At 40.3% G+C, this 27,469-nt stretch overlaps 1 protein-coding gene and 1 pseudogene across 2 annotated transcripts in view; one reads left to right on the top strand and one right to left on the bottom strand.

Moving 5' to 3' along the window:
* Window positions 1-4,590, top strand: part of TPRG1 (tumor protein p63 regulated 1) — a 170,018-nt gene extending 165,428 nt beyond the window's left edge. For both annotated transcript variants that reach the window (XM_043473438.1, XM_043473439.1), the window contains one exon: window positions 258-4,590. In XM_043473438.1, the coding sequence (XP_043329373.1) occupies window positions 258-452 (195 nt within the window). In that variant the 3' untranslated portion in view covers window positions 453-4,590. The remainder of the gene's footprint in view (window positions 1-257) is intronic.
* On the bottom strand, window positions 895-22,911 carry LOC122444744 (annotated as a pseudogene).
* Window positions 22,912-27,469: the final 4,558 nt, after the last annotated feature.

Below are 27,469 nucleotides of genomic sequence, written 5' to 3'. Positions count from 1 at the left end.
TTGTACAAGTTATCAATAATGAAAAATAAATAAGATGCAGCAGTTAATTTTATTATGTACAAAATTTATTAACAGATCAATCTATTAAAAGACTAACGGAAGCAATATTAACAATTCCAAGAAATGATTTCTGTTTAAGTAGTAAGAATAAGTGCAGTTCCAGGAGAGTAGTCAACTTTTGTGAGGACTGGCTGGGGCGGGCGTGTCTCTGGACCTACTTTGCACTCACTAATTCTGTGTCTTCTTTTCCTCTTCAGTTGTCTGGGTTCACGTCAAAGCTTGTTCCAGCTATCCAGAACACCCATAAGAATTCCACTGGATCTGGAAGAGGAGAGGGATTGACGGTGCTTGCTGAACCCATTTTGATTGAGACCTACACCGGGCTAATGTCATTCATTGGAAACCGAAACAAACTTGGCTATTCCCTTGCTCGGGGGAGTATTGGTTTTTGACACTCCTTTCAGTGGATAAATACATCATCCATAGCTACATCATTATTGAAGATTCTGTTTCAGCTCACCATATTTTTAGACTGAAACAATCAGCTACTTTTAAATAGTATCACATGATTTTAAATATTTAGTATCTTAGGAGATCAAAAAGCTTGATTAGACTGATAAATGCACACTTCAGATCTTTTATGAAATTTCTTAAAATCAGAAAATAAATTCACCTAAGTATATTGAATAACATTATCGAGTAAATACCTGATCATAAACTCAGGGCAGACCCTCTGGGTTCTTGTTTCTCAGTCCTCCAAATGTGGGCATGTTCTGGGTCTTTATTTTCAGCCCTTGGATCCTGATCTTCTCTCTCACTGGGATCTCAATCTGTATTATTTCAATTTCATTTTTATGAGGATGACTTCCAAAGCCATAGTCCCATCCCTGGGACTTCAATTTTGCATTGCTGTCTGCTGATCATGTATATCAGTAGCCACTTATATTCAGCTTCTTCAAAATTTTGGATTTCTCTATGAGATTTTAATAGTCACAGTTATTAATTTTGATGTCTTTAATCTTCTTGCCAAATACATTCCATATTATATCTCTTTTAGTCTGTCTGAGTTGCTATAACAAATATACTGTAGACTGAGTGGCTAATAAACAACATAAATTTATTTCTTATAGTTCTGAAGGTTGGAATTCTGAGATTAGTGCACCAACCTGGTCAGGTGTGGGCCCTCTCCTGGGGTTCAGATTTCTTGCTATATCCTTTTAGCCAAAGAGGCAAGAGAGTTCTCTTGTGCTTCTTTTATAAGGGCAATAATCCTGATGCTGGGAAAGGTTGAAGGCAAAAGGAGACGGGGTCGGCAGAGGATGTGATGGTTAGATATCGTCACTGACTCAATGGACATGAATCTGAGCAAACTCTAGGAAATAGTGAAGGACAGGGGAGCCTGGTGTGCTGCAGTTCATGGGGTTTAAGAGTTGAACATGGCTAAGCAAATGAACATCAACAACAGAATCTCATTCATGTGGGCTCTGCTCTTATAAGCTAAGGCCCCAACTCTTAGCATCACATTGGGATTTCAACATATAAATTTAGGGGGATGGCACAAACAGACCATATTTAGTATTAAGCCCAACACCCAGATGTCAAACTAAAGTTTATTGTTTCAAAATTTTTCATATACTTCTCCTTTTTATTCTCTCCTTTTTATTATTAGATCACATTTTAAATTCGGTTTAGGTGGATAATTGCTATAACCTTTTAGTTGGTATCATTTCCAAGGCTGAGCGTCTTCTAATTCATTTTGCATTTGTTGCCAGATTCCAAAAGCACAATTTGATCATATAATTCCCTGATCAAGAAGTTTCAGTGACTCATTTCCTTTTTGCTGTTTTTTTTTTCTTTTTTGATTGCTTGTTCATATGTTTTATTTTTCAATAACAGATCTTTCCTTCTAATGAATCTGTTTCAGATACCCAATATGTAAAACAGGCAGAAGTAAGACCACTGTGGTTGAGACAGAGATGGGAATGCCACTGACCTCCTGTCTTTTGGGTCTTACAAGTGCCCTCTGTGGAATGTCTATGGATTCTAGAGGGGATAAGAAGCATGTTTATCAAAAACACTGTTGTAATTCATTCTGTTTACATTTTCTTTTCTCTTGTATTTCCTCTTTGTCTCTTCTTGACTTATGTCTAATTGTAAACAACTCAGGAAATTATCTCATCTGTTTTCATCTCTAAACTTTTTTTTCAATTTTATTGTATTTTTAAATTATTTTCAAAAAAAGACTTTTAATGCTGAACTCTATAAACATTATTATTAACATAATCAGCTTTTTGTCTGTCCTAAGACCCAAAGTTGAGACACCTTGGCTGGTATTCAATCTAAAAATTCCAGCTTTTTTGGGGGAGAGGATGTTTATGTGAAGTCTAACTTTAAAGTCTTTTCTTCAACCTGCTTACTTCCTCAATTTCAACGATTCATCCTCTGATGTTTCACAAACATCAATTTGATGGAGACATTCAAAATCCAAACCTTGAATAACTCTCGTTTGATTTTGTCTTTATCTTTGTTTACTTCCATTAGTATGTCTCTCCCTCTCTTTCCACTTCCTAGGACCCACATTTTTTTTTTCCCCTCATGATGGCAAATATTGTTACAGTCCCCAAGGCAGGAAACTTCTATTCAGACTGTAAAAGGAAATGTTGAAATCCTTAGCTGTCCTGTCAACAGTAGTGGAATGAAAAGTCGTTGGATTGCTCTGGCAGTGGTTCTGAAGCAGGCACAATTGGCAAGTTATTACTAACAGTGCTGCCAGAAAATCCCCATTTGCCTCAAGATAGTGGCATTTGTTGGCAGAGTCTATGAAAGGTCCAGCACATTCTCTTTATTTACCATTTAAGGATCAGTCTGACAATTGACTTCTTTCTGCACATTCATTCCCTTTGAATTTTCTAAGTTGGACTGTTCCCAAATGACCTTTGAAAGGGTATAGTGCAAATCAGAAAAGATGAGAGCAGGGTGATGTCTCTTAACCCTGAGGTCCAGTCTATAACAATAGGGTACCAAAGCTGTTTAGTGTGAGAAGAGTGATCTCAGAGATGAAATGAGAACTGTCTTCATATTTCATACAGACCATCTTGTGGGATATTCTAGAAACTGATAAGTGGGACCTAGGAAGCAGGATTATGACCAGAGGATAAGAGGATTCAGGGATTTGGATGGCAGTTTAAGATAAGAAAGAACTTCTTATACTTAAAAATGCCCAAGGATGGAAGCATTGCTCTTTGACATGTCCTAGGAGGGACTAGAGTGAATATTGTGAAAGGGATTGCTAAAGAGATGATTGATAAAATCTTTTAAAACCAGAGACCTTATAATTCTTTAAATAATTGTTGTTAATCATTAAGTAGTGTTAGTTGCTCAGTCACATCTGACTCTGTAACTCTCTGGACTGTAGCCTGCCAGGCTCCTCTGTCCATGGAATTCTCCAGTCAAGAATACTGGAGTGGGTAGCCATTCCCTTCTCCAGGGAATCTTTCCAATCCAAGGATCAAACCAATGTCTCCTGTATTGCAGGCAGATTCTTTACCATCTGGGCCACCAGGGAAGCCCCAGTCGTTAGGTAAAACACCCTTTTTTCTCTGGAAAGAGTTGAATCAGTCATGTGAGACCCTGGAAAATTACCTTAATTTTCCTAAGGTTTAATTTCCTCACCTGTAAAATGGAGATGATGCTATCTCTTTTGCCTACTTCATAAAGATCTTGGAAGGATTCAATGAAATGAAGTCAAATTATTTTATTAAATAAAAATCATTGAGTATCTGCCTGTAGAGCAATGCCACTTTGGTGCAGAACCTCAGACAACATCCAAGGGAACTAAATTCAGTTCTTCTGGGAATTGTTTTTCCAGTCACTATGGGCCTGCTGGGGCTCCCTACGTGGCACTAATGGTGAAGAACACACCTGTCAATGCAGGAGACATAGGACATGTGGGTTCGATCTCTGGGTGGGGAAGATCGCCTGGAGGAGGGCATGGCAATCCAGTCCAGTATTCTTGCCTGGAGAATCCCATGGACAGAGGACCCTGGTAGACTACAGTCCAAAGAGTCATAAGAATCAGACACTGCTGAAGTGACTTAGCACGCACACATGCATGAACTTACTATCTCTTTACCATTTGCCATGTGGTATTCCCAGGGGACAGTTGGGTTTCTTGTCCATAAGCTGGACAACCAGCCACAACCCACAAACCAAGAGACCTATATGTATCCCTGGGCTTTTCCTTCAGGCTATTATCTGAACTATACCAGTAAAGTTTCCCAAAGGGGCAACATAGGAATAAGATTAGATACAAGGGGCATTAAGTATAAAGCATATCATCATAAAAATGTCATGGTTGGCCATCTTCTCTATCTGTTCTTTATCCATTCAAGAAATTCCACTAAAAATTCTCCAATAAATCTGAATGGAGATTCAGAAACTATTTGAACAATTGACAGATTGCTCATAGTCTTCTGATATATCTTGGGCAGTTTTGATGGTTAGAAATTTCTCCTTCTGTCTCTTTTAAGTAAAAGTGATCTGCCATCTCTTTTATTTAAAAATAAAATTCCCATGCTGGAGTAAACTCAACTTGTTTCCATACCTGAGTATGGGGAACTGGGGTTATAGAAGCAAAACTGGTGCATTCTTTAACACGTACAAAAAGAGAGAAACTGCCAAGAATCACCACACCTGGGCTTCCAGTGGGCTTTTTTGGAGGCTGACCCTTGGCCATCCTCTAAGGTAGAAAAGAGAAGCCAATTTATGAGGATCTTTTGCTTTGAGCCCTCCTCTCATTGTCCCTTTGCTTCAGCATTACTAAGGAAGCCAATTCATAGAGCCCTGGGGTTAAGGAAGCATAAAAACCATCTAATCCAATGCTTTCAGTTCACAGAACACGAAGCAAAAGCCTAGAAATTGGAAATAAATTGCTCAAAAACAGATGGTGACTTTATGGCAATATGGAATTAAACTCTAAAGCTTTCAATCTCCTATTCCAGCCCCACTGTTCTTCTGCATATCTCCATTCCCAGAAAAAGGTATGTCATCTAAATCAGTGTCTCATACCTTCTGAGTTAATTCTGACATGAGAAAACAATAGGTCACCGTTGTTTAGGGGGAATTTCCAGAAATTACTTGTATTTTCTTAAAAGGCTAAGGTCACTCATGGAGCTCTCTGATGTCCTATCTGATTAAAAAGCCCAAACAAAGCTGCGGAAGCCAGCAGATATTTTGTAAGGCAGCTTTACCTCTGCCTGGCATTTTGTGGGGCAAGAGAGGGGAGGGCAAACGTATTAAATTCAGGCTTAAAAGCTCCCCCAGAAATTCTTTACACACAAGAGACCAAGGTGGAGAAGAGAAGATGACTTGTGCCAAAGGGGAAGAAAGAGAGAGGCTAATGCCTGTGGTTTTCAAAGGTTAACAACAACAAAAAAGCCCAAGTATTTGCACAGGGATGAATGCTCATTGGCTCTTGGCCAACAATTATACAAGGGCTTGTGCCCACATCCTGTAGCTGTGGTTTAGGGACGCTGCTCATGAGTGACTTCTTATGCTTAGTGGCAGGAAACTTTAGTCACTGATGTGTAAACTCACCTTTGGTCTGCACCTCCCACAACGTGCTGTGAAGGCAGGTGGGGGGCCAGGCCTCCTGATTCTCTGCAGACATTGCATCCTCAGACGCTAACAAAAAACTCAGTTTAAGGCCTCAGGAGTGACTGAGATTTGATCAATTCTTACCTTACTCCACTCCAATGTAGCCACTTCTTCAGATAATTCTATAGTCACAGGGATGAGTTATGATATCTTCTCCAAAATTCTCCCTTTAGCCTCAAAAGTCAAGACAAAAAAAAAAAAAAAAGTTAGCTCTATTTCATTTCAGGCCTGCCATGTGAAATATGAGAGGCGAAGTCATCAGGTTGCTTCTGAGCCTAGATCTTGTATCTGAAGAGCTATCTTACACTCAGTTTTTAAAAGTTCTTAGTAAACATCTCACAAATCTCCTTTTCAGTGAAGCTAAATGGAATTTGCAAGAAATTGCTCAGAAAGCAGATGGTGAATTTGGAGCAATCCTGGGATTAAACTCTAAAACTTCCATTTTCCTGCTCCTAGCCACTGCTCTTTCCACATATCCCCATACCCAGGGAAATACATATCATCTAAATCAGTGTATCACAGTTGTCCTCTAAGCAGATGTATCCTAATTTGAGGTGAGAAAACAAAATGTCCAATTAATTAACTCTCATGTTTCAAGTAGATATGAGAAATCATGATGCTACATTATGGATAGAGAATATGTTGAGATCAATTTATCTGAATCACCACCTTGTCTCACCCTGTCCACAATGACTACCCCATGCATCTCAGAAACTGCTTTTCCTTCCTTTTAGATTCCCTGCTCACTCTTTATGGAATTATTGAAGCTGAGATTAGAAGGGACCTAAAGGTCATCTAGTTTCCTACCTATTGCAGGAATGTACTCAACTGAAACACACAGCAGATGCAGACTCAGCTTATGCAAAGGCGTTGCCAGACAGAAAGTCCATTGCTTCCCACAGCAGCACATTTTACTGCCAAGTGACTGTATTGAGTTGAAGATTTTTCTATGTATTATATACAAATCTTCCCCTCTGGAAATTTACCTATTTGGTCCTTGATCTTCCTTTGAAGTTATCCCAAGTAAATCAGTTTCCTATTTCATATGGCAACACTTCAAATAAAGGCAGCTAACTGGTGCTGTCCCAACAAAGTAGTTTTACTTTTTCTTTTTGACACAAAACCCTCTAGTTGCCACAACTGTTTTTCATTTGTTGGATTATCCAGAGCCCTTATTGAATTCCTCTCTTGTTTGTAAACAATTATTTTTGGTTAACATTTGTTTTGAGATATTGTATTTTGGGACTTTCCTGATGGTCCAGTGGTTAAGAATCTGCCTGACAATGGAGGGGTCTTGGGTTCAATCCCTGGTTGGGGAACTAAGATCCCACAAACCACAGGGTAACTAAGACTGCATGCCATAACAACTGAGCCTGCATGGAATCAAAAGATTCCACGTGATGCAACAAAGACCCTGTGTGTCCCAAGAGTAGCATTGAAATATATACATTACCATACGAAAAATAGATAGCTAATGGGGAGTTGCTATATGACACAGGGAACTTAACCTGGTGCCCTGTGACAACCTAGAGGGGTGGAATAGGGTATGAGGTGAGAGGAAGTTTCAAGAGGGAGCAGACGTATGTATACCTATGGCTGATTCATGTTGATATATGGCAGAAGCCAATACAACATTGTAAAGCAATTATCCTTCAATAAAAAAGAAATAAAACAAAGATCCCATGTGCTGCAGCTAAGAGCTGATGCCGCTAAGTAAATAAGTAATAAATATAAAAAATAAAAATAGTAAGCAAACAAAATATTACATTCAACACTGACATGGCAGTTCAAATATAGGTTGACCAATAAAAGTTAGAATGTTCTCCATTTGCCAATGTACTGTTTATCAATGAAATCCAGGTATTCTTTATTATACTATTTATTCACATGAAGTTTATGATCAAATATATATAATATATATAACTTTTTTTCTCATTTAATAATCTCATTTCAGGGACAAATGAGGCCACTTTTGTATGGATTATTAGTAATGAACCTAGATTAGCTCCTAGAAATCACCGGTTTTCTCTTTTGACTTTTAAGTTTGTTTGTTCATTTTTTCCATAGTACCTGTTTAGCATTTTATCCTGAGTTAGTGTAAAACTAATTTTTTTTATAGTACCTGGAAACAAACATTATTTTTAAGTGAGATTTTTTTTTTTTTCCTGTCTTCAGTCTAGAGGATAAGTGGGAATGGCTACCATGATGGGAAGCTGAGTCAAAGCCATAATCAGAATGGTTTGATCCATAGAGATCTTTGGCACTGGTTAGCTGATGATTTTGTCCTTAAAGCAAGAAAAAAAGATAGGCAGTCCAGTCAAATTTTATTTGGTCTCTACAAGCAAGAGTAAACAGAATTCTGACCTGAATCAGCATTTACCAACACATTGTTACCAGAAGTGGGGCCAGGTGCTCACCACTCTAAAGTCAATAAAGAGGCAAGGTTTGTGAAAAGCAAAGTTTGCTTTAGTTTGGAGGCTAGCAATGGCAAAGGGCTGTTGTGGGTGGACTCATGTCCAAATACCAACTCCCCGCACTGTCAATCAGTGGGCAAGACCTTTAAAGGAGAGATACAAGGATGTATAGGCAGATGGAGGCTATTACAACTAGCTTTGACAGTCATCTCAAAATTGGTCATGAGGTAGTCTGATTAGCATCATCTTGACTGTTGAAAGTATAATTAGTTTTCAATTCCAGGGTTGGTTTGTTCCTATTTCTTTGAGGCCATTTCTCAGAATTGTGGCAGCTTATGTCATGGCTACAGTCTGGTCATGATATAGTGAACTTCTTCCACTTGTTTGGGGTTTCCGTATCTAAAAAATGGCTCACAGGATATGGTTCAGAATTATCTATCGCCCTTCAGGAGGAACTAAAAGTCCTTGACTTTCTTTAATGACTAAACTATTATTATTTTGTCCTGTTTGACTTTTTCCCCTTTGCTTCTGCTTTTTCTCACTTCTTTGATTAAACTTAATCTTTTTGGCTAAAACTTTTCTACAGACAAAAGGCAGCTAGAGGACAAGGGGGAGTGGGCCATAAGGCTCTGGTCTGTTTCATCATGATACTATTATTCTCACTGAACGCAGATTACCCAGCTTAATGGCAATTGGTCCCACTGCTATTTTTAGCCTATAGAGAATAGCCTTAATGAAGCTGTTTAAGAATGTTGGGTTTCTGGGACTTCCTGGCAGTCCAGTGGGTAAGACTTCACCTTTACCTTCCAATGCAGGAGATGTGGATTCAATCACTGTTTGGGGAGCTAAGATCCCAAATGCCTTGGAGCCAAAACCAAAACATAAAATAGAAGCAATATTGCAACCAATTCAATCCTTTAAAAATGGTCCACATCAAAAAAAAAAAGAAAAGTTAAAAAAAAGAGAATATTGGGTTTTCCCTCACAAATGTGTTTCTCTTGGCCTTGGTGAAGGACATGTCTTTGAAGCTTCTGAGGGGGTGTAGTCAGAGTATAGCTGAGAAACTCTTACATAAATTCACATGACCATCACAGTCTCTCTAAGCGTTGGGGTGCCTTCCTCTTGAATTTCAAATTCATTCAGTATATGTGTCCTTTAGATCCATCTTTTAGTCAATTACCCAAGCAAATTGGAGCCATTCCCCTCCCCCCAACCAAGCCTTTTTATTGTTTCCAAAAATGCAGTTTTTTCCACAGAAAACTCCAGTGCCCCGCATTAATGACACAATCGCTCCCTAGGTCTGATGCCAGAAAAAAACTGAGATCTGGAATTCCTTCCACCAGCAGCATTTTCTGAAATGTAGAAAGTTTATCAAGTATAGTTTATTCAAGGGAAAAATATGTTTTAAGAACTTAATTCCAAAAGACTAAAAGAGTCCAAAGGCTGAGCAGAAAACAGCCTCTGCTAGCACCACCAGGTCAGGTCAAGTCAGGCTGAGGTCAGTGGGGTCCGGCTCTGAGGGAAGGTCCATCAGTCCTACCAGGAGAGGGCTGTGGGCACAAGAGCCCCCTCCCCTCCCACCATGAATTGATGGTGGTGCCCTTCCTCTTCCTGGCTGCCCACACACCCAACTAGGGATTCTTGGTCCCAGTCAGGACAGCCCTTCCCTGGAGAAGCCAGAAGTGTTAACTAACACTTTGTTTCCCAAGCAATATCCCCCTGCCCCGACTCACACACACAATGCTGGAACCTGTTATCGCGATGGTGTTCTGCGCTCCACACCGTGGCCTTGGTCTCTGGAAGTGCTGTGCTACCGGGTCTGAGGCTGCTTGCCAAAAGCCTCCTCCTCCTCCCACTTCAGCCATCACTCCAGAAGCCTCCCTTGGAGGGGAAGAGACTCTTTTGCAGGAAGTGCCTGGACACCTGGGGCACATCTGACTCCGCCTTTTGGGGTGTTTCAGGGTCTTCCTTCTTGGGTGACTTTGTGGCCAGCCACTGTAGCATCTTCTGGCTTCTGTCACTTGCCTTGAGCTCCTTTTTGAGCAGTAAGTCGACAGGAAGCAGACACTCAGGAGTGTACTTTCAGGAGTTATTCACCACGGCGGATGGTAGTGTTCTCTGGAGAGAGAGTTAACTTCAGAACTTCCATGAGCTTACCAAAGAACCCAAATGCTTACCAAAGTCCAGTCACTTCGAGACTGCCTCCTGTCCATCTAACGTGGCAGGCATTGTGTTAGGGGATGCCATTTAGACCTTTGAAGGAATCTCCTGTGATAATGGTGTTGGAACCACAGGCTGTCTCTTCCCTCTGGAGGCGCCCAGCAGTCGAAGATCCTGGCCATTGTTCGCGTCCTCCAATTGTCCCAGACTTCCTTCTAGTCCTCACAGCTGTCTACAGCACTCACTCTCTCTGACTTTTCTGTTTTGATTTGGGGGAATAAGAAGAAGTAGGGCTGCCTCTGGGTGTTCCCTGACATTGCTGCCACTTGTAGAATCCATCTGCTAAAACAACACAGCATCTTTCCTTTCCCAGAAGCATCTTGAAGGACAGTTTCTCCATTGTGGTGTCTTCAGCTGGTGGTGTTGAATTGCAGCTTGGAAGAATCAGCTTCTTTAAACCAAGTCAGTAAGAGCCCCCTTGCATGGGAGCAGTGATACACTCAGATGAATCTGCTCTCTTCTCCAAGTGCAGCTGGGACTGGAGTACCCAGCCGAGGCCCTTGTTGTACGAGGGGCAGTACTGGTCTGGGTTCCCACGCTCCAGTAGGCACCAGTGTCTCTGCTGGTCCTGCTGGGTGCAGCCTCAAGTGAGGGCCTCCCTGAGCAGGTGGCAGGAAATTGCCTGTTCATCCTTGGCCCCACCTTTACACCACAGGTCCTTCTAATTCAGGTAGCGTGTCTGTTTTGCTCTCCGGGTTTTCCCCTATTGGAACCATTTTTAGTGACTCAAAAACATTCAGAATCTTATTTTGGAGTATTCTAATAAACACATTTAGTTTACTCTCAATTATATTGCTGCCACCTAGATCTAATAGGTTTCAAATCAGGCCTCATACATGTTCTCCAGCTTTCTGCTGGTATAAATTGGCAAAATTAGGGCATATTGCATCTTCTCATGAATAACACTTTTTAACTTATTTGCTGGAAGCTGAAATTGGTTATAAGTTTAAAAATAATGCAGAATGAGAATGGATTATTGTACATTTAATCAGGTGCTGACTCTGACTACAATTGTTGATCCATGTGATTTTTATTGTTTTTGTTGTGGCTGTTTTTTGCTTGAATGAAACAATAAATGTCCTGGAACATGGTATGCAGTTGTGGATCTGGAATTTTTTTTTCTTTTACTTGATATGAAAATTCATCAGGGGCAGTTTACTTTCAGGTCTTAGGACAAGCAATATACTCAGCAATGCACATCAACCTTCTAAACCTTTGTCATATTCTAGTAACCAGGAAACTTGATCACCTCTCTGTTCTATGAGATATCACATTGGTATGTTTTCCTGATGGTATCATGTGTTGATACAACCAGGTGAATAGGAAGTAGCAACTATCCCAAGACTTATGTGACACATATATGGAAATATCTGTCCAAATTCTAAGTCATATATCATCAAAAGTCATACTGGTGATCTTTCTGTGGTATCAGTGGTCTCAAATATGTCAAGATACACCTCCTAAAAGCAAAAGGCAAATTTCTGCACTCTTATTAATCAATAAAAATGGCTTAGTCATGTCCAACTCTTTGCAACCCCATGAACTGAAGCATGCCAGGCTTCCCTGTCCTTCACCATCTCCCAGAGATTGCCCAAGCTCAAGTCCATTGAGCTGGTGATGCCATCCAGCCATCTCATCCTCTGTCATCCCCTTCTCCTCCTGCCTTCAATCTTTCCCAGCATCAGGGTCTTTGCCAGTTGAGTCGGCTCTTCATGTCAGGTGGCCAAAGTATTGGAGCTTCATTTTTCAGCATCAGTCCTTCCAATGAATATTCAGGATTGATTTCCCTTAGGATTGACTGCTTTGATCTCCTTGCAGTCCAAGGGACTCTCAAGAGTCTTCTCCAACACCACAGTTCAAAAACATCAATTCTTCAGCACTCAGCTTTCTTTATAGTCCAACTCTCACATCCATACATGGCTACTGGAAAAACCATAGCCTTGACTAGATGGACCTTTGTTGGCAAAGTAATGTCTCTGCTTTTTAATACACTGTCTAGGTTTGTCACAGCTTTTCTTCCAAGGAGCAAGAATCTTTTAATTTCATGGCTGCAGTCACCATCTCCAGTGATTTTGGAGCCCAAGAAAATAAAGTCTCTCACTGTTTCCACTGTTTCCCCATCTATTTTCCATGAAGTGATGGGACCGGATGCCAAAATCTTAGTTTTTTGAATGTTGAGTTTTAAGCCAAGTTTTTCACTTTCCTCTCACCATCATCAAGAGGCTCTTTAGTTCCTTTTTGTTTTCTTCCATAAGGGTGGTATCATCTGCATATCTAAGGTTATTGATATTTCTCCTGGCAATCTTGATTCCCGTTTGTGCTTTGTCCAACCCAGCATTTCACATGATGTACTCTGCATGCAAATTAAATCAGCAGGGTGACAGCCTTGATGTACTCTTTTCCCAATTTTGAAGCAGTCTGTTGTTCCATGTACAGTTCTAACTGTTGCTTCTGAGTGCATACAGGTTTTGCAGGAGGCAGGTAGGGTGGTCTAGTTTTCACATCTCTTTAAGAATTTCCTATAGTTTATTGTGATCCACACAATCAAAGGCTTTGATATAATCAATGAGGCAGAAGTAGATGTTTCTCTGGAATTCTCTTGCTTTTTCTATGATCCAACAGATGCTGGCAACTTGATCTCTTGTTCCTCTGCCTTTTCTAAATCCAACTTGAACATCTGGGATCTCTCAGTTCACATTCTTGAAGCCTAGCTTGGAGAATTTTGAGCATTGCTTTGCTAGCATTTGAAATGAGTGCAATTGTGTAGCAGTTTGAACATTCTTTGGCACTGCCCTTCTTTGGGACTGGAATGAAAATTGACCTTTTCCAGTCCTGTGGCCATTGCTGAGTTTTTCAAATTTGCTGGCATATTGAGTGCAGCACTTTAACAGCCTCATCTTTTAGGATTTGAAATAGCTCAGCTGGAAATCCATCACCTCCACTAACTTTGTTTGGAGTGATGCTTCCTAAAGCCCATTTGATTTCACATTCCAGGATGTCTGACTCTAGATGAGTGATCATACCATCATGATTATCTGGGTTGTTAAGATCTTTCTTGTATGGTTCTGTGTATTCTTGCCACCTCTTCTTAATATCTTCTGCTTCTGTTAGGTCCATCCTGTTTCTATTCTTTATCGTGCCCATCTTTGCATGAAATGTTCCCTTGGTATCTCTAATTTTCCTGAAGAGATCTCTAGTCTTTCCCATTCTATTGTTTTCTTCTATTTCTTTGCATTGTTCACTTAGGAAAGCTTTCTTAACTTCCCTTGCTATTCTTTGGAACTCTGCATTCAGATGGGTATATCTTTCCTTTTCTCCTTTGCCTTTCACTTCTCTTCTTTTCTCAGCTATTTGTAAGACCTCCTCAGACAACCATTTTGCCTTTTTGCATTTCTTTTTCTTGGGGATGGTTTTGATCACCAGCTCCTGTACAATGTTATGAGCCTCTGTCCATAGTTTTTCAGGCATGTTGTCTTTAGCTCTAATCCCTTGAATCTATTTGCCACTTCCACTATAATTGTAAGGGGTTTGATTTAGGTCTTACCTGAATGCCGTAGTGATTTTCCCTGCTTTCTTCAAATCTTCAGATTTTGCAGGCAACATACACCTCGTTTGAGTCTGGGATTTGAACTTGACCACGTAATCAAAAAAGTTGCCATTTTTGAGTAGGGGACAGAAAAGAAATTTGCAATTGGTCCAGCCTGCTGTGAAAGCTACTTTGTCTCTTGGGCTCCATCCCCAGTAGATCCAATGGCCCTTAAAATATCTGTGGCAGGTAGAGATGCTGCACGAAATCTTTGGTCAGCCCCTCCAGATGGATCACTGGATAGACTTTAGGGTGTTAAGCGAAGATGACTCTTTCTTTTAGATAGCAGTTTTCCTTTCAGATTGCCACTGGGCCCTAAGAGAGACTGAGCACTTGACCATACACCACCAAGTTGCAATGCAGCCTATGCTGCAGGTAATGAGCTGGGTGTGGTCTGACTCACCAAGTCTTAAATTCAGGCAAGGACAACAGCACTCTGTTATCAATTGAAGGTGTTATATACCTGACAAGGCTCAAGTAGGTTTAGAGGGGCAAGCATTTGTGTAAGTAAGTGGCTCAGAGAACTATGGTACCTGTTTCTACTACATTTTCTTCTCTCTCTCAACCCACACCTATGGCTTCAAGGAGAATTCCCCACGATCAAGAGGGAAGTAAAAATGAGTCTGATTTAAGATGGCTCTGCATGATTGCTGCATCATCTGGAAGGGGACAATTGTGGCCTCTACTCCTCGGTGGTCTTAAAAGACGATGGTGAAGAAATTTCCTCCTGGCGAGCAGAATAGGTGGAATTCCATTTCCATGTTCTGCTTCAAGACAACTTTCCATTTTATAACTGAGAAAACACATCTGGAGTGTGGATGTGGTCCATTCCTGTCACTCATACTTCACAAAGCCGCTACAGCTTCCTAGTGTAGTGGAAGGGATGATGCCTTCTTCCATTTTGCATATATCAGGTTAGGTTCATTTTCACGTAATATAAACCATTTTACCATTTTAAACACAAAGCGTTTTAATATAAGGAATTAAGAATTTATGATGTTGATGTTGTTACAAAGGCTGGAGGCACAACCCCCAGGCTGGGACTGGAAGTTATTCTCAGAACAACACTGCAAAATTGACCCACCCGAGGATGAATTATCTCTGCCATACACAAGAAACTAGGCCATCAGATAGTGGCTCTCACAACAGTAGGTACCAGGATCACACCGTCTTAGCAACAATTCGATGATCACAAGCTTTTGCTGGAACTGCTGGCTTCAGAGCCTCATTGCATATGCTAGATCTGCATCAGCAAACTGAAGGTGACACTTTTTGTCTCCTTTCCTCCTTACTTACTCTGAAGCAGGACCTGGGAAGGGACATTCCATGTCTTCCACTTAATATTAATTGTAAGAATTTCTTCCCTGGTGGCTCAGAGGTTAAAACGTCTGCCTGCAATGCGGGAGACCTGGGTTCGATCCCTGGGTCAGGAAGATCCCCTGGAGAAGGAACTGACAACCCACTCCAGTATTCTTGCCTGGAGAATCCCATGGATGGAGAAGCCTGGTGGGCTACAGTCCACGGGGTCGCAAAGAGTCGGACACGACTGAGTGACTTCACTTCACTTTTACTTTATGGAACCATTCAGTATGCTAACGAATTTACATTCATTGTATCAATGAATCCTTAAATAAATCTCTCAATATAATATTAAGGTCACAACCTCTATTTTGAAATGAGGAAAGTAAAATGCAAAGAGGCTAAGAAACTTGGCCAAGATTCTGTTCTTATCAGTAGGAGACCTGGATTAAATTAGAACTTAATCTTATCCAGAATTTCAGGGATCTAAGAGTTGTAATGTTCAGCTTTCTAACCTCTGCAGTAAAAAAACAGAAGATGCCTACTAGAACATTGGATCAGATGTTGAGATGGTCATTTTACCAAATCCTCAACCTGACTTAGATTTAAGATAACTGTTGAAATATTCTCCCCCGCAATCCCGACTGTAAACTCCTTGAAGCTATCCACATTTCTTCTCTACCATACACCTTTACCTATACTAAGTAACTGGTAAATGTGTTTTGTGACGCTGATCCCATAGGCATTTTGGTTTCAATCCATGTCAGTAGCACTTGTTAAGCTTATAGGAAACCACTGCCTTTTTGAAGACTGGTTTTACAGAGCACCAGACCAACTTAGGCCTTCTCCCTGACTTTAGAAAGAAAAAGTATTTTGATTTTACCAAAAGTCTTTTTATTCCCCAGACTTTGTTGTGGTTACATCAAAACTACATAGCAACATTCAGAATGTATCATAGTTACAGAAATTGAGGAATAGCATTTTACTGGGATTAAAAAAAAAAAAATCATAAGGAAGACTGGGTGATACCCAGAGCACAGAGCAGCATCAGGAGTTTGAGTTTTAGAATGGAGCTTGTTTAGCAGAAGTGTAGGCCACACCTAGAATCAGCAGAACACGGTGACCTGGTAGATACTCTGGCCAGAAGAAGTGTGTCAGGAAGAAAAGATGAACTGAACCTCTCCCAAGCTGACATCAGCTTCAGGGAGAGTGAGTTGCAAACAGTAGAGGCCAGCCAACTGATTCTAGTGATTTTTCAGACTTTCCCAGGAGAAATGGGGAATGTACGAAGTAAAAATGACTTCCTTGAGAAATACAGCATGTTCAGATTTGGATAAATTGAGCATGGAGAGCCATGGGACATGGACAATTTTTCTGTCCAGTCAACAGGTACTTGTGAAGGCACACTGCTCAGGAGATAAGATCTTTGGTTAGAGATAAAGATCAGGCTGTCATCCCAGTATAAGCAGTAGTTGAAACCTCGTGTGGATGAAATTGCTTAGAGTATGAGGATATAGAACTTTCTGCAATAATGGAAAATCACATAACTCTATTCTCTCCAACAAGGCAGGCTTTTGTCATGGAATATAGCACATGGGACTTAGGAAATGGATTTTTATTTTATTTTAATGAATTTAATTTCATACAGCCCCATGTGTCTGATGGCTATCCTATTGAATAATGAAGCTATAGGAATAAAGACAAATAATGCTGAAAATGAAAAACTTAATAATAACAATATTAAATATTTTAACTTATAATGATGTCACCAAAGATAAAAAAGAATACATGCTTTTTTGAATAATTTTCCTCCTATATTTTATCAAATGAATAGTAAATGAAATCAAACAATACAAAAAAGATGTGTGGGAAACCAAAAGCTTCCAACTCTTCTCTTTCAACTTAGTGGTTGAAAGTTAGTGGTAAGTTCTTTTAAGAGTCTTTCTTTCTGGTTCTGCTGATAGTAATCATCATAACTTTGAAAAATGTTTCTATTTCTCTATATTTATTTGTCAATATCTGATATTATCTATTGACTTCCTTCTAGGAAAAGACTCAACATAGCTCACATATATTATCCTTCACACTTCTCTTTCCTCCCTACTTGTTTATTTTCACTTTTCTATTGATAACATATATTACTTACATAATAAGTTTTCACTAGATTTCTACAGCACCTCTTATTTTTCACCTTTTGTCAAATATGCATTTACTTCCTTCTTATCCAGGTTATAAACATTCCTGTCCTGGAATTATATTAAGTGTGTTACACTTGTCTGCACTTAGTGATTCTGAGGAAAGAAGTGGCAGGACTTGAGGAAGGAAGAATGTGAACCAAATCATCTGCTGCTTTGCTTCAATTCTCCATTTTACTTTACTGATGCAAAAATCATAACTCATTGTCTGTATGTCTCCAAATTTACCATATATTATCTTCTGATTTCTCACAGCCTTGTAAGTTATTAATATTTTTGTTTTGCAGATAAATAAATCAAAATAGAAATACATAGAATGATTTTACCAAGGTCATGCAACTGGGATAGAGGGAATGTGACAGTCAAGTTAGGTTTTCTGATGACATATTACCTTGCAAATCTTTCTCAGTAAAATTCCCTAACCACGGAAGTTGACAATGGAGTAATGGGTTAAGTTTCTTGCTTTAGGTTCAAAATCTGTGGTTGATTTTGGAACAGAGAAATTTGAAGCTTATGTACTGTGTGTGATCACATTTTCTTTCAAGGAATTGTAGAAACAGCTCTAGGCATCTATTTCCTTCATGAATCCAAGTTGGCAAATGCTTATCCATAGGTAAAGACTCAACTAACATTAACATTTATCAAGCACTCATGTGTTAGTGTATGGCTAAGGATATTTTGTAGGTATTATTGCATCATTTTATTTGCTCTTCACAGCAACTCTAAGTATTGGACATATCAGAGATGGAATTAAGTAATTTGAATGTAATAACTCATCCCGTCACTGAGTCCTCTCCTTCTGTAAAATAGGATAGAATAACCTGTCCCCCAGATATATGCTGCTGTCAGTAGCAGTGGCTGTGAGGAGATACCCCATATCTACAGTAATGAGCAGAGGCTGCACTGTCATATACCTGACATCCAAGGTAAGAGAAAACCAAATAAGACAGTAGGCACTGACAGAAGGCATCAGAGGGCAGATAGACTGACACCACAACCACAGAAAACTAACTAATCTAATCACATGGGCCACAAATTGTATAGCTCAATGAAACTAATCCATGCCGTGTAGGGCCACCAAAGATGGACGGGTCATGGTGGAGAATTCTGACAAAATGTAGTCCACTGGAGAAAGGAATGGCAAACCACTTTAGTATTCTTGCCTTGAGAACCCTGTGAGCAGTATGAAAAGGCAAAAAGATAGGACACTGAAAGATGAACTCCCCAGGTGGGTAGGTGCCCAATATGCTACTGGAGATCAGTGGAGAAATAACCCCAGAAAGAATGAAGGGATAGAGCCAAAGCAAAACCAACACCCGGTTGTGGATATGACTGGTGATGGAAGCAAGGTCCGATGCTGTAAAGAGCAATATTGCACAGGAACCTAGAATGTTAGGTCCATGAATCAAGGCAAATTGGAAGTGGTCAAACAGGAGATGGCAAAAGTGAACGTTGACATTTTAGGAATCAATGAACTAAAATGGACTGGAATGGGTGATTTTAACTCAGATGACCATTATATCTACTACAGTGGGCAAGAATCCCTTAGAAGAAATGGAGTAGCCATCATAGTCAACAAAAGAGTCTGAAATGCAGTACTTGGATGCAATCTCAAAAACGACAGAATGATCTCTGTTCATTTCTAAGGCAAACCATTCAATATCATGGTAATCCAAGCCTATGCCCCAACCAGTAATGCTAAAGAAGCTGAAGTTGAACGGTTCTATGAAGACCTACAAGACATTTTAGAACTAACATCCAAAAAAGATGTCCTTTTCATTACAGGGAACTGGAATGCAAAAGTAGGAAGTCAAGAAACACCTGGAGTAACAGGCAAATTTGGCCTTGGAGTATGGAATGAAGCAGGGCAAAGGCTAACAGAGTTTTGCCAAGAGAACACACTAGTCATAGCAAACACCCTCTTCCAACAACACAAGAGAAGACTCTACACATGGACATCACCAGATGGCCAACACCGAAATCAGACTATATTCTTTGCAGTCAAAGATGGAGAAGCTCTATACAGTCAGAAAAAACAAGACAGGGAGCTGACTATGGCTGATCATGAACTCCTTATTGCCAAATTCAGACATAAATTGAAGAAAGTAGGAAAACCACTAGACCATTCAGGTATGACCTAAATTAAAGCCTTTATGATTATACAGTGGAAGTAAGAAATAGATTTAAGGGACTAGATGTGATAGGCAGAGAGCCCCATGAACTATGGACAGAGGTTCGTGACATTGTACAGGAGACAGGGATCAAGACCATCCCCAAGAATAAGAAATGCAAAAAAGCAAAATGGCTGTCTGAGGAGGTCCTGCAAATAGCTGTGAAAAGAAAGGAAGCGGAAGCAAAAGCAAAAAAGAAAAGGAAACATATACCTATTTGAATGCAGGGTTCCAAAGAATAGCAAGGAGAGATAAGAAAACCTTCCTCAGTGATCAGTGCAAAGAAGTACAGGAGAACAATAGAATGGGAAAGACTAGGGATCTCTTCAAGAAAATTAGAGATACATTTCATGCAAAGATGGTCTCAATAAAGGACAGAAGTGGTATGGACCTAATAGAAGCAGAAGATATTCAGAAGAGGTGGCAAGAATACACAGAAGAACTGTACAAAAATGATCTTCATGACCCAGATAATCACAATGGTGTGATCACTCATCTAGAGCCAGACATCGTGGAATGTTAAGTCAAGTGGGCCTTAGGAAGCATCACTATGAACAAAGCTAGTGGAGGTGATGGAATTCCAGTTGAGTTATTTCAAATCCTAAAAGATGATGCTGTGAAAGTGTTGCATGCAATATGTCAGCAAATTTGGAAAACTCAGCAGTGGCCACAGGACTGGAAAAGGTCAGTTTTCATTCCAATCTCAAAGAAAGAAAATGCCAAAGAATGCTAAAAATCTACCACACGATTACACTCATCTTACATGCTAGTTAAGTAATGCTCAAAATCCTCCAAGCCAGGCTTCGGCAATACATGAACCGTGAACTTCCAGCTGTCAAGCTCATTTTAGAAGAGGCAGAGGAATGAGAGATCAAATTGCCAACATCCTCCGGATCATCGAAAAAGCAAGAGAGTTCCAGAAAAACATCTATTTCTGCTTTATTGACTATGCCAAAGCCTTTGACTGTGTGGATCACAATAAACTGTGGAAAATTCAGAAAGAGACGGGAATACCAGACCACCTGACCTGCCTCTTGAGAAATCTGTGTGCAGGTCAGGAAGCAACAGTTAGAACTGGACATGGAACAACAGACTGGTTCCAAATAGGAAAAGGAGTACGTCAAGGCTGTATATTGTCACCCTGCTTATTTAACTTACATGCAGAGTACATCATGAGAAACGCTGGGCTGGATGAAGCACAAGCTGGAATCAAGATTGCTGGGAGAAATATCAATAACCTCAGATATGCAGATGACACCACCCTTACGGCAGAAAGTGAAGAACTAAAGAGCCTCTTGATGAAAGTGAAAGAAGAGAGTGAAAAAGTTGGCTTAAAGCTCAACATTCAGAAAACTAAGATCATAGCATCCAGTCTCATCACTTCATGGCAAACAGATGGGGAAACAGTGGAAACAGTGGTTGATTTTATTTTTGGGGGGCTCCAAAATCTCTGCAGATGGTGATTGCAGCCATGAAATTAAAAGACACTTACTCCTTGGCAGGAAAGTTATGACCAACCTAGCAGCATATTGAAAAGCAGAGACATTACTTTGCCAAAAAAGGTCCATCTAGTCAAGGCTATGGTTTTTCCAGTAGTCGAGGTGGACTATAAAGAATGTTGAACGTGGAAGAATTGATGCTTTTGAACTGTGGTGTTGGAGAAGATGCTTGAGAGTCCCTTGGACTGCATGGAGATCCAACCAGTCCATTCTAAAGGAGATCAGTCCTGAGTGTTCATTGGAAGGACTGATGTTGAGGCTGAAACTCCAATACTTTGGCCACCTGATACAAAGAGCTGACTCATTTGAAAAGACCCTGATGCTGGGAAAGATTGAAGGCAGTAGAAGGGGACAACAGAGGATGAGATGGCTGGATGGCATCACCGACTCAATGGACAGGAGTTTGGGTAAACTCTGGGAGTTGGCGATAGACAGGGAGGCCTGGTGTGCTGCAGTCCATGGGGTTGCAAAGAGTCTGACACGACTGAGTGACTGAACTGAACAAATATATTTTGCAAATGTGCATATTTGGAAGACGAATTGAATCTTGTAAGAGGAAATGAGATTAAGTGGTTTGGTTACTTGGGAGACAGGTGTAGACAAACATAACGCTCATGAGTAATAGTGAAGCAGTATAAGGCTTGTACCTGTTACTGGCAATGAAACTGACCCAGTGAATTGGAGTTGGGAACTGCTCATACACTAAATGCAGATGACTCTGAACACTATTCTATACTGCTTAATTCCAATGAACATTATGCTGGAATGATTGTACAATAATTATGGGTTCCTGGTCCACAAAACCCACCTAGGATATTTCCTATTATTTTTGGCAATCCTGTGATTAATGCAAACTCATTAAAGAGGTGTCTCAGGCAGGAGACACAGGCAGGTTTTATGCAGCTTACCTGACAAAAGAGGTCCCTTTCAGAAATAAAGAGACTATAATATTATAAATGCAAAATTAGGTACAAAAATGAATATATTTTTGAATGACATAATGCATCTCAATTAAAAATATAGATATTATAAACTTGAAATTTCCAAAAAATTAAAAATTCTGAAAATAGCACAATACCTTTGTTAGTTAACATGCCTATACAATACTTCATTCGTACTCATTAAGATTACATATTATTTGACTACCTCTTCCTATGATAATACATTTTAAAAGCTATTTTCTATAAAGAGAAGAGCTACCTCAGTTTTCCTTCAATTTATTGAAGTGTATTTTTATAAAATTATTATTAATAGTTTTGAAAAGTTTCATTCAACTTTATAATTCATTACTGATGATGGAAAATGTCTATCAGGTTTATTTCCCATGTGAGATAGATTTGGGAGAATTTTTATAGAGTCCCCCCTGGCTTCTACATCTTAACCACCGTTCTTCTCCACTGCCCTCTTGTTTCCTGTGCCAAACACTTGAGGGCACATTTGTATCTTCATAGATACCGAACTTTGGCTCAGTATAGAAGCTGAACTTTGGTTTTGCCTTTCCTTTGAACCTTGGTGTTAGTTGGTTATGTAAGTGAAGGCCAGTCCTAAGTCAAGATAAAGAGCAACTGAACTCTTCATAAATTGACTGGGAACCATGTAATTTTATCCTACCTATTTTTGTGTTAGTTGCTCAGTCATGTCTGACTTTTTGCGGCACCATGGACTATAGCCTGATAGGCTCCTCTGTCCATGGAATTCTCCAGGCAAGAATACTGGAGTGGGTTGCCATTCCCTTCTCCAGGGTATCTTCCTGACCCAGGGATCAAACCCGGATCTCCTGCATTGCAAGCAGATTCTTCACTGTTTGAGCCACGAGGGAATCCCTCCTACCTACTTAACCCCACCTGAATGCTAACCTACCTCAACGTCCATTTCACCATATCTCACAAATGTGACCCCCAACTTGAGGGGAAGAGTGATGAAGGGGGAGACAGAATGGAAAGGAACAGTACTCCTAACCAATTTCAGTTAAATAAAATTTATTTTTGAAAATTAAGGGGGAAAAAAGAAGCAAGAAAAATTGACATGGGAATACCTTGCTAGGGCCCCTCTTAAAGCCTCAGAAGGGACCCATTAAGGGAGGTACTTTGAAATTTAACCTTTATTAGCTTCTTATCAAATTCATTCTGACCTGAGGATTGTGGAATGAGTAATAAATTTGGAGTGCAAAATCTTGATTCTAGTCCTGGTTTTCCCACTGATTCATTATATAGGCCTTGGACAAATATTTCATCCCTGGCTCCTCAGATACTCGTTTACAAAATTAGAGTTTTAAATAGATAACACCCAAATTCTCTTCTCCCTCTGACATTGAGTTGCATCCAATAGAGCTGGCTACAATAGCAAAGTCCACATAAACGGGCGCCTTCTTGCCTTCACAGTCTCAGGTCACATAGGATCTAGGTCTAAATTAGAAGGTAGAAGCAACCTGGGCTATCTCCTCTATTTTAGAGGCAGCTTGGTTTTCAAGCATGTCTTGGTTTTCAAGAATGCAGTTATCTCTTCTCAGGGGAAAAGGTGTAGTCTTTCCAGGGACTCTAGTCTCCTGTGTATCCCAGTGATCCTGTGACTCACTGCAAGATTGATGAGGTGCTTGTTTCCATGGTGACCACGTCTGCTCTTCCCAGCAGCTGGAGGGCTTAACCCAGTCCTGACACAGCTTCCTCAGTTGGGCTGGGCATCCACTTAACCAAAGCATTCAGGGCAGAACTTGACAACTCGGCACTTTGGGCCCTGGAAGAGATTCCAAAAGGGAGAAGGGTGGGGGCACGGTAAAATGCCTCATCTGTGCTCTCATTTTTTCCATGGGTTAAGGCCTCAAGAGGTGTGTCCTAGCTAGAAAGGAACGTTAATGGCTAAAAAGTCTTAAGGGACTCTCAAATACTGAATTAAACATGTCTTACTGAGAAGGGAGAGGCTGAACAATGAGATTTCCCCATACCATTTGCTTCTGACCCTCATAGACCAAGCTTCTCTCTGTCCTGCTCTATTGGGCTAAGCTGGTCACATCTCAGTCTCAATAAATACACCTATTTCACCACCAATCAATTCTCTGACAGTTTCCAAGTCTGTTCTCCTCAAGCTGCTTTTCCCTAGGTCTGTCAGTATAAAACCAAGAGCCATTTGCTTGAATGGAAAACCATGCCTAAAAGTTAACAGACAGTCACAGCTGTGTTAGGAAGATTCAAGCTCGAGTACATCTAAAATAGAACTCGGCCACAGAGGGCATGGAAATATGCCGTGCTCAACACTGCCAGGGAATGCGGCCCTGAAGCTTGGGTTTTCACGCCTCAAACTCATTAAACCCCCAGCCTGCATTTCACACATCATGTCCCTCCAGAATCTCTGGCTTCCTTCCTTCAAACAGAACATTCTTTTCTTCCTCAGGTGGCTTCGACTGGTCCTTGACTTGGTTATTGATACTGCTACTCATCCAGAATTTTCTGAATGCCAAGGCTACTCTAGGAAACAGAATGTCCCTGGGAGGGAAGACTTGCTCTAATTATTAGAATTATTGGATAATAGGCATGTAGAGCTGGAGGGGATCCTAGAAATCATGTAACTCTACTACCATCATCCTACAGTTTGGGCAAAGAAAAACACCAAAGTTTATACAGTGATTTTGGATCATTACCAAGAAAGTGGGAACTGACTCCTCGCCGTGTATTTATTACTATTAGACCAGGGGTCCCTAACCTCCAGAATCTAATGCCTGATGATCTGAGGTGAAGCTAATGCAATTATTATAGAAATAAATTTCACAAGAAATGTAATGGAATTTAATCATTCTGAAACAATCCCCACATCACCCACTCTCTGGGCCATGGAAAAATTGTCTTCCACAAAACCAGTCCCTGGTGCCAAAAACGTTGGGGACTTCTTTATTAAATCATTTAAAAATTGAATTGCTATTCTTAAAACCAAATAATTTTGCAAAGATATTTTAGGTAAGTTTTATGGAGGTAGCTATGTACTACAATCATCAAGTCAATTGCCTTAATAGCTTGCTTTATTCAGTTTTGGAGTAAAATCTAGCCTAGAAGATTCAAAGAGATTATCCCCTGATATACACACACATCCTGGATATTGTTTTCATTATCCAAATCTCCATGTACAAATGGTATAGACATATATTCATTCAAGAGACCATCAAATTATGGGCTGTGTGCAGGTGTTATCTCTGGTCCTATGGAGTAGTAAAAAGGGAAAAAAAATAATGCCAAGGTGGATTTCCCAACAGAGAAAGAGAGCTACCATGGCCCTCTCTCATCCTTGAATTCTGTGGCTGTAGGCAAGACAGATTGGGATACCTATTTTTAAAAGAGTTAGTATGGCTAAGAGAAAGAAGAAGAGAGAAGGATTAATTTAAATGAGGTCCAAGTAAGGCTTGCGGGAATGTAGCAAAGAGCTGGTCTTAAAGGATGGGTAAGGATTTCACACGCACGCTATGGCAGAGGAGCAATCATCAAAGATGGGGAAACAGTGTGGACACTGAATGGAGGTGGGGAGGCCACTGAGCTTGTTGGTGCTAACTTGTGACCAGGGGATCTACATCCCATGGCTGAGTCAGAAGGAGGAGGAAGCACAAGGGTCTACTCAGAAAGGGAATTCTCAAGGAGCCATGTCTAACTTTCTGGTGTGAATTCCCATATCCGGGAATAAACATTAAATAGGTAGTACTTTCAAATGTTGAAAATCCCTTGCTTTAGCTATTTTCCTATAAAGAAGTCTCAAGAGCTTCCTGCTTTCCTATGTTCAAATTCTGGGTTTTTACTTGCTAACACTGAGATTTTAGACAATTGGTCCAATTCTCTTGGAGCCTGTTTTCTTATCCATGTACCTTGCCTAGGGTGCTTGTGAGAATTTAAATAACATAAAACCTGGAAATTGCTCAGAATAGTACCTGGAACATATTAATATTTAAATTTTCCCCTGTGAGTTCAGTCTCATAAGGCACAAAGATGGATATGACCATCAGGCTAGCTGGATCAATTACTGAGGCTTGGGTTTAACTGTGACCAAAAAAAAGTATGATTATGTGCAGCATGATTAGCTATCAGGGTTTGTCCAAGACTGACGTGTTTCCTGGGATAGGGGCTTCGATTGCTAAAACTGGGATGGTCCCAGGCAAATCAGGAAGGTTGATCACCTTACTCTTGTGATTGAGAGCGGGGGTTCTGGAGCCAGACAATCTAGGTTCAGACCTTAGTTTTGCCAGTACCATGTGCATAACCTTGAATAAGGTACACAACCTTTTGTGCTTCAGTTTATTCATCTGTAAAATAAAAGTTAAAATAATAGTGCTAACTTCATAAAGTTGTTATGAAGAGTAAATATATTAATATACATAATATTAGCTCTTATTAGTAGTAGACGACAACAAACCATCTTTGTCTTTACCCAATTAAGTTCCTTCAATAATAATTGTAAAAGAATAATTGTTAAAAAGAATCAAATTAATTTCTACTGTGTATTTACATACTCTCTATCTTCTCAGTGGATTTGAGGTGGAATAAATAAATCTCTTCTCTAGATGTCCATGGCTCCCTGGGCTAGGCCCGTCCTCATATTCGTGGCACTGTATTGCTTGGTATTTTGCACCACTAAGTGAGAGAATTTGAGGGGAGAATGTGGCTTATGACTCAGGTTCTTTTCTACTCTCCCTGAAGTGGGCAGCGTGGTGAGTGAGATATGCCCAGGGCTGGGAGGATGCTGGGCTCTGTCCCAGGTTCGACCTTGGCCACAGCCTTCCCTCTGTGGATCTCAGCTTCCTAATCCTTTAAACAAGGGGGCTGGGTGCCATGATTCCCAAGGTCCTTTCTTTAGCCCAGGAGACAGAGAAGGGAGAAGCAGACAACAGCAGTCTCCTTGCATCTCCCAAGACGTCTCCCTGTCCTAAGGAGAGGAATTCTGAAGCCTCACACAAAGGCTAGTGGAGGCTCTGCCCCCTCTAATTATGGCCCATTAAGGCCCCGGATCCCTCCTGTCTGCAGAATGTGCTATTTAACATTCTCCCTGGCGGTGCCTTCGCCAAGGACTCAAGCCATTGCACTCACTTCTGTTGATGTTTATGTTGAGAAAGTAGATAATCCTCACTGCAGTGACAAGTTGATTGAAGCAAGTAAAACCCGAATAGGGTTTAGAATTCTAATTGCTGACAGATTCATAATGGTGTGTGAGCCTGGTGTCTGCCTGGCTGCCCTACTCTTCAGAACAAAGTGCAAAGTTAAAGAGAATATTGTTTCTGGTATGAGATTTCTCAACTTCAGAATTGTTTCTTTTCTGAATGGAGGTGTGGGAGAGAAATGTGGCTTTCTAAATATGATGAAGAAAAAAACACCCAGAGGACTTAAACTAAGAGGAAAGGGATAATTAAGTGGGGTTTTCCAGTGAAAAGATAAATGTGGAGACCACTGTAGGGGAATAACAT

This window comes from Cervus canadensis, chromosome 7 (assembly GCF_019320065.1).
Source record: "Cervus canadensis isolate Bull #8, Minnesota chromosome 7, ASM1932006v1, whole genome shotgun sequence".
NCBI lineage: Eukaryota > Metazoa > Chordata > Mammalia > Artiodactyla > Cervidae > Cervus > Cervus canadensis.
The sequence above is the reverse complement of the archived record's forward strand: the minus strand, read 5'-3'. Positions and strand labels throughout refer to the sequence as shown.